At 49.9% G+C, this 18,138-nt stretch overlaps 1 protein-coding gene across 4 annotated transcripts in view; it reads left to right on the forward strand.

The window, feature by feature from the left end:
- The window catches only part of ZNF618 (zinc finger protein 618), a 132,738-nt gene that overhangs the window by 48,986 nt on the left and 65,614 nt on the right, over positions 1–18,138 (forward strand). For all 4 annotated transcript variants that reach the window (XM_048325115.1, XM_048325116.1, XM_048325117.1 and 1 more), the window contains exons 2-3: positions 3,273–3,316; positions 16,181–16,437. In XM_048325115.1, coding sequence (XP_048181072.1) covers positions 3,273–3,316; positions 16,181–16,437 — 301 coding nt within the window. The remainder of the gene's footprint in view (positions 1–3,272; positions 3,317–16,180; positions 16,438–18,138) is intronic.

The following is an 18,138-nucleotide window of genomic DNA, read 5'->3' on the forward strand; positions in this document are numbered from 1 at the left end:
TTGAATAATTGTTTCAAATCATAATTTAAGTGATCAGGCAGAAAGCCCTTGCTTAAATCGTCTGAAATCTCATCTCACATTTTTATTGCTTTTAGTTATTTTTTTGTTTTGCTGTAACTGTTAAAATGTTGGGGTTTTTTTCCCAATGCAGTGTAACCCTCTTGATAAACATGGATTTCTCAGGTCAGTTCTACATCTGCTTGGACTCCTATTTTTTGACACATTACCCTGTTAGGAGATGTTGACTGATACATTTCTTATTTATCACATGATTTACTTCTTGCTTACAACTCGAGTCGAGGAGCATATGGCCGGAAACCACATTCTGCTTGTGTGCATTTTCATTTAAAGGATATTTATTAGCATTAGTTAAACAAAACTACCCTAAATGCACCCAATATGAAGAAAAGCAACTTTAGGGAATCATAGTTTGAAATGTAAATGATTTTATGGGGCAGATTGTGTGACATTCTCCAGCCTGTTCCAGCACCCCACACCCGGCCTCCCAGCTTGTCAGCAAATGCAAATTCTGCTCCTCTCCTTTTCCAATTAGAAATTAGGAAATCACCAAAATAAATTATTTGGGTAGATGGGAGTGCAGGGGATTCCAAATGGGAGCACTAGAGGTTTCGGTTCCCCCTCCCCAAAGATGTTACTTTGTTGGGAGCTGCTCTGAGCCATTTTGGCACATTCTGGTTAAATGATGATCTCCAGCCTTTCACCCCTTCGACTTCCTCGTGGTATTTCAGTCCTCAAATGCCACTTTTTAGAATTTAGATGGAAAGTTTTCTCTTAAATGGATTTTATTTTTGAATGAACAGGCTGAGAGCTGGGGATGCTCACCTGGAGAGGAGAAGGCTCCAGGGAGAGCTCAGAGCCCCTTGCAGGGCCTAAAGGGGCTCCAGGAGAGCTGCAGAGGGACTGGGGACAAGGACACAGAGGGACAGGACACAGGGAATGGCTTCCCAGTGCCAGAGGGCAGGGCTGGATGGGATATTGGGAAGGAATTGTTCCCTGGGAGGGTGGGCAGGCCCTGGCACAGGGTGCCCAGAGCAGCTGGGGCTGCCCCTGGATCCCTGGCAGTGCCCAAGGCCAGGCTGGACATTGGGGCTTGGAGCAGCCTGGGACAGTGGGAGGTGTCCCTGCCATGGCAGGGGTGGAATGGGATGAGCTTTAAGATCCCTTCCAACCCAGACCAGTCTGGGATTCTGTGGATTTGTTTATTTCAGCATCCAGAAACCTTTAAGGCAGCTTGATCTGATCTCATTCAGGCTGAGCTTGGTGGTTTTGTCTAATGGATCATCTCCAAGAGCACCTTGGCTGTGTGGAACCATCGAGATGAGAGCTCTTCCTCATTTTTTCCTCATTTTTTCTTTCAAAATAAGGAAACTCCCCAGCACTAGGGATTGTTGGAGTGTCTGTGCAGTGCCAGGGGCTGGATTCCATCATCCTTGTGGGTCAGAATATCCTTCCAGCTCAGGATATTCCATGGTTCTGTGATTCAGCAGGCAGTTTTCCTGTGGAATTCTCCTGGCAGGAGCCTGCACATGGTCCTTGCGATCCAAGGTGTGGCTCTTGGGTTGTGTGAGCTTGGGTTTGGGTTGTGCACAAAACTCTTTGAACAGACAGGAATTGTCAGGTTCCCATCTCTGGGGCATTTCGGGCCTCAGTGACCCCCAGCACCCCACAAGGTTTCTGCCCTGGCTCTATATTAAATCTCCTTTTTCCCTTTTTTTTGTACACACAGATCTAATCTTCTAGAAAATGCCCCGAAGGTTTGAGCAATCTACCAGTTGCAGGAACCCATAAAGCTTTTTTTTTTTTTTGCTTTTTTTTTTCCATTGTGTAAGCATGACAAATCATTAATTTTTGATTGATTGCTTTGAATTATGGGTGCTCTGACATCCTTTCTGTAGCTGAACAGCTGTATAACAAATGAACATATCAGTGCTCACAAAAGATTGGAGATCTAACAGAAGCAATTACATCCACAGCTCCTCCCTTCTGGCTTTTCCCAGGCAATGGAAAGAAATTTTTTAACAGAAATTCCTCAAGTGGCTCACAATAATAATAATAATCATCATCATCGTAATAAAAAAATACTTTTTTGTAATTGAATTAGATTTTTATCTCTTCATTTCCAGTGGATTTCATATCCTGTCAGAAGCCAGGTTGTGTTTCTGCTTTGTGTAACTTGGAGAATCCCTTTGAAGAAAATTTTACATGAAGAATTAAAAAAAATAAAATCAAATTGCAATTTTTTTTTGGTTGCTATTCCTTTAAGATTTCAGAATTGCACCAGTGCACTAAATGTGACCTCCATAACTTTTAAATTAAGAATTTATGCTGGCTTGAAATTTATGAAATATTTCAGCATGAAAGAAAGCCTTTTTCCCTCAGGAAAATTGAGCAATAAATCACAGCACTCTCGATTTACTGCCCTACAGCCAGCCAAAGATAGGATTTTTTTCCTTCCCCCCTTCGTTCTGAAAAAAAAAAAAAATATAAAAAAAATGTAATCATATAAGACAGCTTAGCTGCTATCCTCCCACTCTCTAGAATTTTTAATTTCAGCTGTTTCTGCTTGGATTTATTTCCAATATTCCTGCTCGGCTTTTCAATTTCCTCAGTTATTAAATTTTAATTCAGTGCATTAGCATTTAAATTAAAAAAGGGTTTATTTTATCGAAATCGTTGGCTGGCCCCCATCCTGCTGCACATGAATTGCCTGTTTCTGCCATTTGCACAAAATGTGAAATGCAGCTAATATCTTTTAACTTGTATTTGCACAAATTCAGAAATAAAATTTCTGGGATTGGAATAATATTGTCTTTCCAAGGAAGGCTCTCATCAGCGAGCCGGGGAAGGAGGCGACAGGAGACGCTGGGCCCTCCCTGCTCAGCCCTCCCGGGGCCTGGAGGGGCTAATTAGGGCATGGGGCTAACGAGGGGAGGTACTGGGCTTGCCCTCCAGCCCGGAGCGGGGCCATTCCCGCTTGGACACCTCCTGGAATTTGGCCATTCCTCATTTCCCACCTGCCAGTCGCGTGGTTTTGCATCTGAGGGATCATGGCTGGAGACTTGGGTTGCACAAGAGCGACCAGAGGGGATCGGCTCGGGAAGAGCCCCCGTGGTGGGGCTGGGGCTCAAAGCCTGCCCCAGCCCCGGGGTTCAGAGCCCCACAGGAGCCCGTGGGTGCAGCTGGGGCAGGCAGGGCTGCAGAGCACCCTCGTCTTTCTGAACCTAAACAGCGTTTTTGTTTTGGTCTCTTAGGCCGACGAGAGCAACAGCAGCGGGCGGAGGAGCTCTTCCAGCAGGTAGGGCTGGGGTTGCGCCGCGTGGGACGGGGTGGCCAAGGGTGGCCAAGGGTGGCTGCACAGGAGGGATGGGTGGGAGCTGTCAGGGCCCAGCGTCCATGCAGCCCTTTTGGGATTTAGCTGGAAAGATGGATGGAGGAGTCTGACCTCGTCCTGGCCTCGGGGGCTGAAAGCAGAAGCTGTTTGCACATGGTGTGGGGTGTTCCAGCTGAGTGCCCCCAGCGTGAGGCTCTTGGGTGGAGACCTTGGACTGTGCAGAGCCTTCTGCTCCCACACAGGAGGAGAGGACAGAGGTGTCCACCTCACCTTTGGGGTGTCCCTGGGGCTGAACATCCTCCCAGGAGTGAGCAAAGGCCCTTCCCAGGGCAGGGCTGGTGCTCCCAGCGGGGTGGGAGAACTTCCCTCTGTTTTTCCAATTCCTTTGTACATCCAGAGGAGTGTGAGGTTAGTCATTGCTTTTTTCCTTGTAGAAAAGTGGAAATGAAACCCACTTTATCATCTACCTGACTGAACAAAAGGTGCTCAAAGAAAGGAGAATGGCCAAGTCCATTTAAAAATAATAAAACAGAATCAAAATGTGATATTTCAAGAAAGCTCTGTCAGTGATTGAAGGTGGAAATGTGGCTCGGACTGAATCCGTGAGGTCATCAGTAGATGGAGACACAAGATGGATGTTTCTCAAAGTCATTGCTGCTTGAAACCCTCACTAATTGCAAACTATTGAGGAAGCTTTTAACAATTAATTTGTATCAGTTAAAAATATAAGCAAAAATAATATAGTATAATATAATATATTATAATGCAATTAATATAATATAATCAAAGTAAAGTTGCCTGGATTTTACCTTCCTGCAATTTTTTTTTCACAATAGCAGGCTTGGTCTAAGGTGATGACTGTGGTATTGGGTCAATGCTATTTTTATTTTTTTACTGCAGTGAATTGATTTTATTCTGTTTCATGCAAACAATGGAAGCTCTGAAGGCCCAGGGGTTTGTGATCCCACCACCCCCAGCTCCGTGGGCCTGGTGCTGCCTTTGGAAGAACAGGGTTCAGGGTGGGCAGCTGCCAGTTCGCGGTGGCAGAGAGCCCTTGCTGTTCTCCTCCCCCATTAACTCCTGGGTGGTTCCTGCCCCTCAGTGAGTGCTCAGTAATGGGAAATTTTAAAAGGTGAAGAGAATTCTTGGGAGCACAGCAAAGCCCCCTTCCTTGAAGGCAGCCAGAAGAGAGATGGCTGCTTGCCTTGGGGAAGATGACAACTAAGAGACAACCTGACAAAGCTGTGCGTGTTTTTGAACACTCCAGAAAAGGTAGATCAGAGGCTTCTTTCTTCCTTTTGCAAGGAAAAAAGAGACAGTCAACAAAATTAAAAAGCAGCAAATTAAAAGCCAATAAAAGGCAGGATGTTTTCCTGCATGATGGGCAGCGACATGATGGGAGATGCCAAGAGCTGGGTGCTCTGAGGGGCTGGGAGGGGACTCAGCTGGAGCACGGTGCCAGGGGGTGACAAGGGCTCCAGGGTTCACAGGATCACACACTGCCTTGGGTTGGGAGGGTCCTTAGAGATCATCCAGTGCCACCCCTGCCATGGGCAGGGCCACCTCCCACTGTCCCAGGCTGCTCCAAGCCCCAATGTCTGGCCTGGCCTTGGGCACTGCCAGGGATCCAGGGGCAGCCCCAGCTGCTCTGGGCACCCTGTGCCAGGGCCTGCCCACCCTCCCAGGGAACAATTCCTTCCCAATCTCCCATCCAGCCCTGCCCTCTGGCAGTAGGAAGCCATTCCCTGTGTCCTGTCCCTCCATCCCTTGTCCCCAGTCCCTCTCCAGCTCTCCTGGAGCCCCTTTAGGCCCTGGAAGGTGCTGTGAGCTCTCCCTGGAGCTTTCTCCTCTCCAGGTGAGCACCCCCAGCTCTCCCAGCCTGGCTCCATGGCAGAGAGGCTCCAGCTCTTGGAGCAGCTCTGTGGCCTCCTCTGGACTCATTCCAACAGGTCCATGACTTGTGTTGGGGGCCACAGTGCTGGACATGGTGTGACCCCATCCTGTGAGCAAGCACCTGGCAGGGATCAGTTCCTTGCTGATGTCCACTGGAGACTTGCTTGAAGCTTCTTCTGAAGCCCCTTCTGCACATGGTGGTCCAGGCTGGGTGTCCCTGTGTGGTGTGAGGGTGCCAGTCCCAGAGGGTTGGTGGGACAGGAGGGCACTGTGCGAGCAGCACTGGGAGCTGTGGACCTTGGGGTGAGCACTGGGAGTCTCCATAAGACTATTGGAGCACTAACTACTTCCCAATAATTAATGTCAGCATTCAGATGGTGGGCTCTGGATCCTGACAAGAAATAATTGAAAAACCAAATGTGCAATTATGTCTGACAAGCAGCGTGTGCTTTTCTTGGTCACCAGAGCCTTGTGTAGTCATGTGTTAGACACGGTTTTATATAATTATTATTGTTTATATGGCGGGTGTCAGAGGAAGTAGGAATTTCAGTTTCAAGTCCTCTGTTGGCTATTTATTTTAAAGTCATTAGATTTGTTTTCAGACTTAACTACACTTAATGTGCGAGACTCCTGCTGAATAAATCAGCCCCTGATATAGGAGCTGCATCTGTTTGCGGAGGGAACGGAGCCAGCTGGAAGCTCAGCCCCGTCTGCACCAGGGCTGTCACCAGCCAGGAGCCCGCTCGCAGCACAGATGTAGCTGTGGAAAAGCTCTGCTCCCACAACGGGGGAATCCAGGCCTTCGGGGCCAGGGGCTGCTGGCCGGGCAGGGAGGGCTCTCGTTGAGTGCAGCCTTAACAGCATTGGGCTGCAACTCCCAGAAGGGGCTCGGGGAGGTGCAGGTCCAGCAGGAGGGCTCTGGGTGCTGGCCTGGGTGGGAGCAGAGCAGGAGTTCCCAGGGGTGCTCTGGGCTGGGCCTGGAGGTTTCCCAGCTCTGACACGGTGCAGTTTTCCCGGGTACTCCAGACCAAGCTGTGCTGCCTCAGGGATCTGAGTGTTTCGGTCTGTGCCACGGAAGATGAGACTTTCATGGAATCACAGAATCCCCTGAGCTGGAAAGGACCCACCAGGACCATCCAGTGCAACCCCCTGGCCCTGCACAGACCCCACAACAGCCCCACCCTGGGCATCCCTGGCAGCGCTGTCCAAACGCTCCTGGAGCTCTGGCAGCCTCGGGGCCGTGCCCATTCCCTGGGGAGCCTGGGAGGAGAAGCTGTGGAGAAGTGGTTGCACCCACTTTGCTCCTTCTCAGTTCACCTTTCTCCAGCCTCCCTCTCCTTCCCCTCTCCTCCTCACATTCCTTGCTCTGTCCTCTGTGGACATGTACTCCCCAGCAGCTCCTGTCACCCAAGGGAGGGTCTGCTATGGGATGGCACCAGCTCTTCTTCAGGCTCCTCTTCCAGCTCACCAGGTCCCCAGCACTGGGGAAGGACAATTTCTGAGGTTGTGGTCCTCTGAAGCTCGGGAGAGGTCTCTACACCCTGTGGAGGGACAGGCTCAGGACTGGGTATTTCCAGGAAGCAAAATTATTTGAATTGTCTCCCCTTTCTATAAGAGCTAACCTGTGGGATTTTCAGTCCCAGAGCGTGAAGAAGCTTCCGACTCATCCTGCATCAGGAAAAGAGAAAACTCTTACTAATTAGGCAAGGAATTTAATAAGCCTTGGTGCTTGCTGAAGGGCTCTCACCAGTCATCTTCAAAAAGAAACAAACCAACCAACCAACCAGCACAAAACCCCCCAGAAGTGCCCTCTGGCCAGTTTAAGAGCAGTGGACAGTTCAGTTCTGTACCACAACCAGCACAGGAGCTGTGGGGAACCCGGGCAGGTTACCTTGACACCCAAAGGAAGGTCAAATGCCCACGTACAAGGAGACGACAGCGCTCAGACACATCCCACCTCCGAAGGTTTCTGTGTAAACCACACCAGTTTGCCAAATGCCAGAGTCCTGGAGAGCTTTGGATGGTGTGAGGTGGAGAAATGTCCCTTTCTAGAGCCATAAAGTACCGAGACGTGGCAGCTCTAAAGCCTTCAGGAAAGCTGAGCTACCAGGAAATCCTTGGGTCACCCCCTTACTCCTCGTGGCTTGTTGGGGACCTGTGGCCACTTCAGTTCTCACCCCCTCAGTCATTTCTTAGTCAAGCAACACAGAGCTCTTTCACTGATATAAATAAACCCTTAATCTATTCTCTTTGTTTTTCCCTGAATTTCTTTGTCTCTGTTGACATTTCCACGCTTGAAAATTTAAAGACGCTGGCAGCTATTCCATTATCATCTTAAATTCAGTTTTTAACCTGCATCATTTGTGTGTCGCATTTTTTATCTGACTGAATTCTTTTGCTTTTGGCAAAGAGTGCGCGGTTGTTTTTTGTTGGATAAGCCAAATTTTTTTTATATTTGGTTAGACTTTCCTCTTCAAACCATCCTCAAGATATTCCTAATAAGGACTGAAGGGAATTTGTTTTGCTAATACCTTAGGAATTCTTTGTGGCTCTTGACTATTGTTCTGGTTTGTATTTTAATTTTAATTTCCAGAGGAGAGGCAGCCTGATTTGGTCCTGGAGTTTACCTTCTCTGAAGGATTCGGAGCTGCCGAGTGTCCCTTGAGGAATGAACGCATGATTAAATTCCTCTTGGACTTCCTGAAGCAGAGTTTGCTGTCAGGAAAGGTTGTGTGTTTTACTAGACCCAGATAGCTGGAAAAATTAAGTATTCTGCTTTGTTTGTTTGTTTTCCCTAGATTTTAGCAGTGACACCACACACACCAGCGCATGCTGCATTATGTATTTTGGGGTTTTTGAAAGCTGTTACCTCTGTTTTTAAATGCTGGCTGCCCTCAGAGGCAGGGGGTGAACTTCCCTGAGGCATCTCTCTTCTACAAAACCTTCACATCCTTTAAATTTATGAACTCCTTAATAATATTGGTATTTATTGAGCAAATTTCTTCCAGGAAAACCTGAATGGCAGCTACTGTCACACTTCTGCTCTCCTGCTGATGGAGGAGGGAGTTCCCATTCCCCATAATAATGTCAGGACATCAGTGAACAGGTTTTTCCTGTAACCTTTCAGAAGTTAAATGCAACTTTGGGAATTCACAGTGGCATCATGGAAAATTGTGAAGAGAACTGAGACCTTCTGGTGGAACACGGATGACCATGAACCCCTCTGTGACCAAGTGAAAATTTAGGGTTCAGGCACGTGCACCAGCACGTGCTGCCATCGTGTGTGTCACCAAGAGTGCTGGTGGCACACTTGGTATCCTGCTTGGGTATCCATGCTCTGGGATGTGGACAGGCTCCCAGATGGAAAGAGTCAAGGGTCAGAAGGGCTTTTTAGCGTGCACACAGTGTGCATTCAGGAAGTGTTTGCTTTGCTTCATTCAAGAGACAGGAGAGGGGGTTTTCTCCTGCGGAGGGGAGATTCCCAGTAAGAGCCAGCAAATGCCCAGTGACCAGAGGCAGCACTGGAAGTACAGTGCCTGTTCCAGAAAATAATCCCTCAGAGGAGGAGCCCAAGATGGGGTGGTTCCCACCACTGGTGGTTGCAGCACTTCACACATGAGCACCAGGATATCCTCTCTGAAGGCTGCAGGCTCAGGCTGCAGAGGGGCTTGGGCAGAGGCTCTGTGAGCTGTGGCAGGGAGGGGGATTGAGTCCCTTGGAGAGGAGCAGCTCTGGATGCTGTGACACAGGAGATTGGGGTGGTATCTCTGCCTTTCAGGTGTGAGGGAACATCTGAAGCTGGGGCTGGAGCCTGGAGCTGAGGAGCAAAGAGCTCAGTTGTAACACTGGGAAAACAGCTCCAGCTTTTCTCTCTTTTAACCCTGCACTTGAAAATCTTCTTGTCTGGTGATGTCTGCAGGAGATGTCCCCAATGAAAGACACCAGGCAGTTCCTCTGCTTCATGATCTTCTCCACCTCCTCCTGGTGTAAGGCATGGGGCCCACCCCCCTGGGCTGCCTCAGGGAGCAGATGAGAGCCGTGGGGAGGGTGGGAAGGCCACCACCGCTAATTTATCAGACAAGCAGATTTGCAACTTACATCCTTCTTTTTCTTGTATCTGCTTTCATCATCTCCATGTAAAATGCGAGTTCATTTACATCTGTTCTGTCTATTCCACTTCCCATAGCTCCAGTCCTGACAGGAACCTTCTGGTTCTTGTAAAACCATGGCAGACATCTGTAAATTGAGCCCAGTTTCAGCCTCCCCCATCTTTTGCTTCCTTTGCTTTCTGACAGCTGAGGCCTTTTGATTTAGCCTGGGATGAGCCAACTGCACGCTGGTTTCCAGAAGATGAATTGGACATCCCACTGATGCTGGTGTCCTGCTGGGCTCTGCAAAGCTGCCCATTGCTTGGTCCCCATGAGAGTTTGTGAGTCCTCACTGAACCTGTTTGATGCTGCAGACCAGAAGAGCCTTCCAAGGACTGCCCAAAGTGTGTTTCAGTTTTACTCTGACTGGGCACACCCCATCCTCTGCCAAGGGGTGTCACCAGGAATCACAGAATGGGTTGGGAGGACCTTGAAGACCCATCCTACTCCACCCCCTACCATGAGAAGGGACACCTTCCACCAGACCAGGCTGTGCAGAGCCCTGTGCTCTTGGCCATCACTGATATCATCAAGGCACTAATGATCTCTGGTTTTCCAGCTTGAGTATTGTTTAGAAAAAGCCAAAAGATGCTCCACATTCGCTGCTGGGGCAGGAGAGCTGTTTGTAGGTGTTGGTTCACAGTGGTACATCCTCCTCCACATGTGTTTCCTTTTCCTCTCCTTTTGAGGAGCTGATGTTGGAGACTGATACTTCACTGATCTCAGTCTGCCCCTCCCCAAAAACTCAGCAGGATGTGTGCTGTAAAAATAGCCTCATTAGAAGCCATCTGAGTACATGTGCAATCACAGATGACTCAAAGAGAGCACGGAGCATGCATGTTTCTGTTGCTGTCTTCAGAGAATTACATGACAAATTATTCCTAGCTGGAAGAAATGTCCTTTTATAATTGTTTTTTTTTTCTCATTCTTTCAGAAGGGAGGAGTGTGTGTTTTTTAAGTAGCTTTTAGTCACTTTCATTATTTATGAGGATGCTACTCCAGATCAGAAACAGCAAACTGCCAGTGCGAGTTTCTTGTGGCTGCAGCAGCTGACGGGCCCCGTTTGCTTGCACTCATTGCTGTTCTGCTCATCACAGCCAGGGAGACCCTGCAGAGACCGAAACAGCTCCACACTGCAGCCTCCAGCCTTCAGCCCTTCTCCTCCCCTGCTGCCACAGGATATCAGCTGGAAGGAGCTGCTGGATCTGTGGGTGGTGTTACCGTGCAGAGGGGACTGTGAGCACCCAGCCTTTCCCTTCTGTCCTTCCCTTGGGAAGAGCTCCTGGCATTGCCCTTGTGTTGCTCCTTTGCACTGGTGCTGGTGGGGCTTCTCACCCAGAGCTGTCCTGGCACAGGCTGTGCTGCATCATTGAGCTCTGCTAAAGCCTTCACAGGTGTAGGGCCAAGTAAGCTGTACCCAAATGGGTCCAGGATCCCGCTTCTACCCCTGCCTTTCCAGTTCCCCATGCTGAGGCTTCATTAAGGCCTTCTGAAATCTCTTTTGCCTTCACGCACTTGTGTCTGACATGAAAGTGGCCGTAACGTCATTGGAAGATGAAAGTCTGATGATCAAAGCAGGCAGCAATGTTGAAATGAGCATTGTGAGATGGCAGAGCTGGTATTTACAGTAATTGGCTGTGTGGCCTACTTAGTGAGAGCAGTGATACATGCAAGTGCAATGTTTGTTTGCCTCTTTCATGTTGGAAATCACAGAGTCTGTTCTGGAAAGTGAAACAGGACCTCACCTGTAGGAGCAACCAGGCACCGAGTGAGCACTGTGAGATCCCAAGGCTTCTGCCTCCTCTCCTCGGTAAGGAAGAGCCTCTTGGATTGCCAGGGCCCACAGTTCAGTAAAGACAAGACACGAAACACTGGAGGAGGTTGGTATTTCCCAGGAAGGGTCGCAGCCATGGAGAAGAAGTTAGATCCCCCTGTGGAAGGAGGTAGGGTTTAAGCCAGCTGTGCCTGTGCACTCTGCTCCTCTCTGGTCTGATGGCTCTGAGCAGTTTTTGTCCAGTGCAAGCAGTGCTGTGTTTGGAGAATAGGAATCTCCTCTTGCCAGGGAACATCAGCCCATGGAGGGTTAAATGCAGGTTGGGCCTGCAGAGGGAGGTGCAGCTGAGCCCTGGAAGGCCACACCAGAACACTAAACCTGCACTGTTCATGCAGGAGGGTGGTGGATGAGGCTGGGGACCGAGCTCAGAGCCACCAGGAGAGGGTGGCCAGGGGACCTGGAGGTGACTCTGGCAGGTTCTCCCCCGGCTCCTGTGCACTGCTGTCTCCACCAAGTGGAGGCTCTGACCATCACTGGTCCCAGTGTGTCCCCAGCAGGGCCCCAGCAGTGCCTGCAGGGGCCTGGAAGCTGGGGCAGGTCTCTGTGTGGGCACCTGCAGACGTGGTCACTGCCTGGGTCACGCTGGGGAGTCCTTCTGCTCCCAGCCCCAGGACTGCTACTGAACTTACCTGACATCCCAGGAGCTTTGAGTCCTTTTCTCTCTGTGCCCTCACCCAAACCCATGAGACCTGCTTGGAGCCTTGGGGACTGCAGAACTGAAAATTCACTCCTTTCCATACTCATCCTCTTTCTGAGCCTTTCCAGCAGTTGTGCCTCAGCTCCAGAAGTGCTGCCACAGGACAGGAGGGGCAGAACCAGGCCTGGACACGGCTGAGGCCTGATGTCTTCCCTCCCCCAGGCAGGATGTTCCCCTGTGTCTCTCAGGGAATTTTTGGAGAACAAGAATGTTCCGGATCTCCTGCTGCTTCATCCTCATCTCCAAGTGGAGGCTCTTTGTGCTGCAATTCAGCACAACACTGAGCAAGTGCAGCATCATGGGCTTGCAAGGGCTGATCCAAGGACCAAAGGACTGGGGATGCAGTGATGCTTTACTGGCTCACCTCCCCTGTGCGTGGTGGAGGCTGTGGTGACTCCTGTCTTCCAAGGAAAACTCATTCTGCTGGGGCTGTGCATGTACCCCTTTCCATCCTGCCTGAAGTTTGCCAGTGTCAGTAGTTTGCTTTTCCTTCCTGTTTTGCTCTGAGATGTTGGTACTCTTTCCCCAGCCAAACCAGGAGGCTTCAAACTCTGCTGTCCCATGAGGATCATTCCCTGAGCCCAGCTCTCCCCTGCACCCTTGGGAACATTTATATCCCAATCAGCTACTGAGCTTTGGAAAAGCCTGGGCTGATCCTGGTTCTGCTCTAGCCACAGAAGCACTACCTGGATTTCACAGGGGACCACAAGAAAGTGATGCTCGTTCCTGCTGGGAGAGCTGGATTGTGGAATTGGAGGCACTGCTGCCTCCTCCTCCTCTCCAGAGCTGTGCAGCCCCAGCTGAGGCACCAAGAGGCTTTTGGAGAGCTCAGCCCTGCTCCCAGGAGTGTCAGTGCTGCTGTTTGTATGGTTTTACTTGTTTTTGAGGGGAACAGCAGGCTCCCTTCAGGGCTTGTGAGCCATGAAATCATGTGGAAGAAAGTTGCTGAAGTATTTGGGGCTGTGTCCTTCTGCACATCAGGTACCTGCTCAGGGTTAGAACATATGGGGCAATGAATTGCTCTCAGTTAATATTTGCAGGGTTAGGTCCCACCCAGGAGCAGACATTCCAGCTGGGAAGTTACTTTCTTGGCAGAGCTGGATCCACAAAGTCAGTGTGCATGAAGGGCAAAGGTTCTGAGGGTCCTTTGGTCTGGTCTAATAATTTATCTATTCCTGCAGCTCCAGGCCACCAAGTGTGGCCACTGCACGTCTGTATTGGGGACCTGGGGCCAGCCAGACACACAGCTCTGGTTTTGGGAACTCGGGGGGATCTGTTCTCCCTGAGCACATCCTTTGGAAAAGGGCTGTTCCAGTGGACCATCTGTGCTAATGTTTGATGCCTCATTTCAGCTGGTTCCAGCTTCCAGCAATGAGCTCGCACTCGACTCTCCCCAGCCAAGTTAAGGCAAGACAGTATTTTCTCCCCATGAAGATGATGTGCTGCAATCAAATCATCTTCCAGTCTTCTTTTGGCATGAGAAACAGATTGGAGAGTTTGGTCTCACAGAGCCATAAAGTGTCTTTTCCCAGTCTTGAACCATTACAGTGCTGTGTTTTGGAACCATCTTCAGCTTTTCTGATCACCTCTGAAACCTGAGGCTGCTCACTGTGTCTGCAGCATGTGGGGAGTGGCTTCACCACAGCTTCAGACAGGGAGGAAACAACCTCCTTGTTCCATCTCAGGCACCTGAACTGAAAATTTGGTCAGTTCTTCAGCTCAGAGCGTGGCTCTGTGTGGTTGCAGCACCACGTGGGTGCATCCACAGTCCTGGACTTGTCTGACTGTGCTGCAGCCACTGGTGTTGGGCAGAGCCAGCTACAGAGAGAGGGAGCCACTGGTGCCGTGTCCCTTTCACAGCCTTTGCTCTCCACCCTTCCATGGCTCCACCCATAATTTTTAGCAACAGTGGTGTTAAATTTAATTCCAGAGCATGAATAAATCTGTCCCACATCAACCATTCCAGGAGTCCTGTGGAAATGCCTCTCTCTATTCAGGGGCAATGCGCAGGGAGAACAGCTTTGCCTCGCAGCACGGGGCCCGTTGCTGATTTGGTTTGTGTTTGTGACCCATGCAATGCTGGGCATCATCAGAAAGTCTTTGTATTCTTGCCCCTTTTATAACTTCCTCAGAAGGCTGTAGCCTCAGTCTCACTGCCACTTGTATCAGTTTCCAATCCCAAATCACTTGGCTCATGCCTGGATTTTCCTGGTTTTGCCCAGGACTGGCAGGTCCTGGTTGCTGTGGCATCGATAACTGAGCTCACACTGCCTGCTCCCACCTTTCAGCCTCCCAGTGGGAATTGCACTGGCTGGCTTTGATCTTCCTCCACAGTCCTCGCCGAGGAAGGGAAGATTTTCCTATCTACCCTGTCACTGCCTTTATCAGTGTTTTGCATTCCACACCTTCCGGGTTTGATTGATTTGTGATCAGTCCCACTCTCTTCTGATCCCCGAGTGTTCTGTACTCACTGCCTTCCCCTTGGAAGGGTGCTGAGCCATGCCATGGTGGCTGAGATTGATGGGCCTGTGGCACACCCAATAATATTACAGCAGTAAAGACTGCCCAGTTTTCAACCACATCTTCTCTGTCTCAGTCCATCTTTCTCACTTGTAAGAGCCCTGTATGATTTTGGGAACACAGCGGAGGGAGTATGTGTGAGGAGGCAGGAAATGAGTGGGAAGGCAGGTCAAGGCTAATTCTCTCTGTTTAGGCGCTATTAATTGTACATTTCATCCCATAATGAGAATGAAGGGATGAATAATAAAATCTCTGGCAATAGGATGTGCCTGACCCAGTTTGAAATAGCGACTCCATGTCCGTGTGGGAGGTTGGGCAGTAATTACTGGGGGATTGTTCTCTCTGTTCCTCTGCTCCCCTCATCCCTGTCCTCCCAGGAGCTCCACACTTCCACCTCCAGTTGCACCATCCTGGCTTCTCTGCGAGCTCCATAACCTGTGGCAGAACCCACTGCAGGTTCTGGTTCTCTAACACTGCAATTCATACTTTGTCCTGATGAACTTTATGATGTTCCAAGCCATGGGATTTTTTCTCTGTCACATGATCTGATGATCATCCACAAGATCAGCCTAGTTTTCACTTTATTTTGTTACTTCTGCCTAAAATGTTTTCAAACACCTTTGGCTGTTCCCAGTGTTTACATGACTCTAAATATGTCCCTGTGGTTTCTGTTTCTGGGTAGTCTGAGCCATTATATATTTAGTTCTGATTTCTGCACAAACTGAACCAGCAATTATTTTATCTTTGTATTGCATGTTGGAGTGTATTAATAACCAGTATAAAAAACTGGGAGTCCATAAAGAGTGGTGCTAAAGGAGCTCCACTGCCATATTCCCACATCCTTGTCTGGTGGGCTCACACCCCCTTTGTCACCACAGCGCCTGTTGATGTTGTTTTACAGCTTTGAGTTGTCCAGATTCCTTTTCTTAATGGATTTTGAATAGTTGTTTAGATTGTTTTCTCCCAAAACCCCCAGCTTTCTCTTTCCCAGATGAAAACACGTGCTATTTCCCAACGGGTTTCTGAGCACAGTGGACCCCTCCGCCTTTCCCCCATCATCAGGCTTTCCCTGTCATCCCCAATAGCTGTATCTGTCCATAATGTGGTAGTCTCCCTAAATATCCTCATCCTGCAGATGATCCCCTTTGATCAGCACTGTGTATATTCAATAAAGCCTCTGAATACCATGGGATGTCAGGTTGCTTGAAGGGATAAAAGAGAAGATGCGATGCAGGGTGGAGATAGCTCCAAATTAAAAATGTCAGGGAATCATAGAATCATTTAGGTTGGAAAAGACCTTGAAGATCATCAAGTCAAACTTAATCCAGCAGTGCCAGGTTCACCAGTGACCCACGTCCTCAGGTGCCACAGGAGAATATGGCTTTGCGTGTATGGACTGGTGTTGGCAAATACCTGCAGTCAGAGCTGCTGGAGCTGTGCCTGTGGCCTGCTGGCAACCAGGGCAAGTTCTGTGCTCTTCTTTAGGGGTCCAGTGTGTTTATGAGCACCACTGTTGTTTGTGATGATTAAGGTTATTTTCATTACTAGCAAATCATTTTACTGCTTTTGTCCGATTAAATTTTAATTACTTACCATGTATGGCAGACACACATACTTATTAATATGCTTCTTTTCAATAACCTGCATAAACCATAGTACCTTGAATTAGGTCCTGGTGATGAGAAAACGAGCACTGGGCATTGAGGATTCATGTTCTCTTCTCTTTTCCCCCTCAGGGAGTGTTTGAAGAGGAGCCCGCGGAGCCCAAAAGCCGAGGGCTCTGACTCGGTGACATCTCAGTCCTCCCCCAGTGAAGAGGCTGGAATGATGACTGAGGTGAAAGTGAAGACAGAGGTACCAGATGACTACATCGAGGAGGTGATCTGGCAGGACGACACCAAAGATTCCAAGAAGAACATCAAGGACGGGCCGGGGGATGTGCCTGCGGAGATCTGCGTGGTCATCGGCGGCGTGCGCAACCAGCAGACGCTCGGTAAGACACGGCATGAGGCACCATTCCCTGAGGGCTGTGGGGACAGGATGAGCCTCTGGAGAGCTGGGCCTGGACACCCAGCTCTGCTGGAGGGCCCGAAGCCAGGGTGAACATCAATCTCAGGGTCCTGGCTCAGGATTATTGACCTTCTGTGTCTGTTTGCACCTGGTCGCCCCTAAAGGCTCAGCCAAGATCAGAAAGAAAAAGCTCCTTATCTTCTTTTGGCATGTTCAGGGACCTGCCCATCAGTCACCTGCAGCTCCTGGTGAGCCCAGGGCTGGGGGTGTGTTTGACATAGAGGAGGAACTTGGAAAGGAAAGTCTGAGAAACAGCTGGGGTGTTTTGAGGAAAGCTGCTCTGAGGAATGTGGATGCTTTCTGTAAATGAGACTGAGCTCAGGAGCAGGTTTTACAGGTTGCTGTTTGTTTGTTTTTCTGATCACTCCTCAGTTGTGGGAATACTTTTGACTCTGGGCTGGCTGTGGTGTGCCCTGTTCCAAACAGTGCTTCCTGTCCCCACTCCACCTCCTGCTGTGATGAGAAGAAGCTTTTTCTTTTTTTCTGTGAACATCAAACTGTCCTCTCCTCCTGCTCCAGGGAAAGGGGTTTCCTGTGGGAACCTGCCAAGCCACCACTCTTGCACTGCCTCTGTTGTCCCCAGCCTGGAGCAGGTCCCTGCAGCGTCTCTGAGATCCAAAGGCAGTTGCTAATAAAAAGAAAGAAGAGCAGTTGGACCAGGTTTCCTTTAAGGGACTCAGAAGGAAGCTAATTTCAGCTGCCCACCATTGCAGTTGGGGTTGGTTTGTCTTGCAGGGGGAGAGAAAAAGAGGAATTGATGTTGGATTTTCTCCTGGGTTTTGTTCATCATTGTCCACACTGCTGGAGAGAAACCTGGGAGGTGTCATTAGCTGGTGACTGTCTCAGAAGCATCGTTGTTCTTCCTGTCCTCCTTTCCACCACAGGACAGCCACTAAGAACAGCAGGGTGGGACAGTCAGTGCTGTCTGTGCAGGTCTAGGGAAAGCCTAAGAAGTCCATAAATACTTCTGACATAAAGATTTTACAGTTTGGAAGAAATACTCTGTATTTTCAGAGTTTTTGTGCCTCTGCAGCTCGAGTGGTTGATCAGTACATGGGCAAAGCTGAAAAGCATCCCTGGTGTCCTGGGAGGGAGAGGTGGAGCTACCACTGATGGGCAGCAGTGGGAGCTTCTCCTCCAGCCACGGCCACCAGCCCTTGGTGAAAGCATCTGCAGGTTGGGTGTTTGCCCTGTAGGAGCCTCTTCTCCCCTCAGCTCCTGGCTGTGCTCCGCAGTCGGTGTCCCCTGGCAATGGTGGTTTCCAGCTGAGCGTGGCTGTGCTGCTGTGCAGTGGGGAGGGGCTTTTGCTCTTGGCTGAGGTGGGTGGACTGGAGGGGAAGGCAGGGAGGAGCTGCTGAGGGCACTGAGTTTGTTCAGCTGCAGCAGAGGAGACTGAGGGGAGACCTCACCAGGGGCTGCAGCTCCTCCCGAGGGGCAGCTCCAATCTCTGCTCTGTGGTGAACAGGGACAGCACCCAGGGAGCGGCTGGAGCTGGGCCAGGGCAGGCTCAGGCTGAGAGCAGGGAAAGGTTCTTCCCCCAGAGGGTGCTGGGCACTGCCCAGGCTCCCCAGGGAATGGGCACGGCCCCGAGGCTGCCAGAGCTCCAGGAGCGTTTGGACAGCGC

Source organism: Corvus hawaiiensis, chromosome 21, assembly GCF_020740725.1.
Source record: "Corvus hawaiiensis isolate bCorHaw1 chromosome 21, bCorHaw1.pri.cur, whole genome shotgun sequence".
Taxonomy (NCBI): domain Eukaryota; kingdom Metazoa; phylum Chordata; class Aves; order Passeriformes; family Corvidae; genus Corvus; species Corvus hawaiiensis.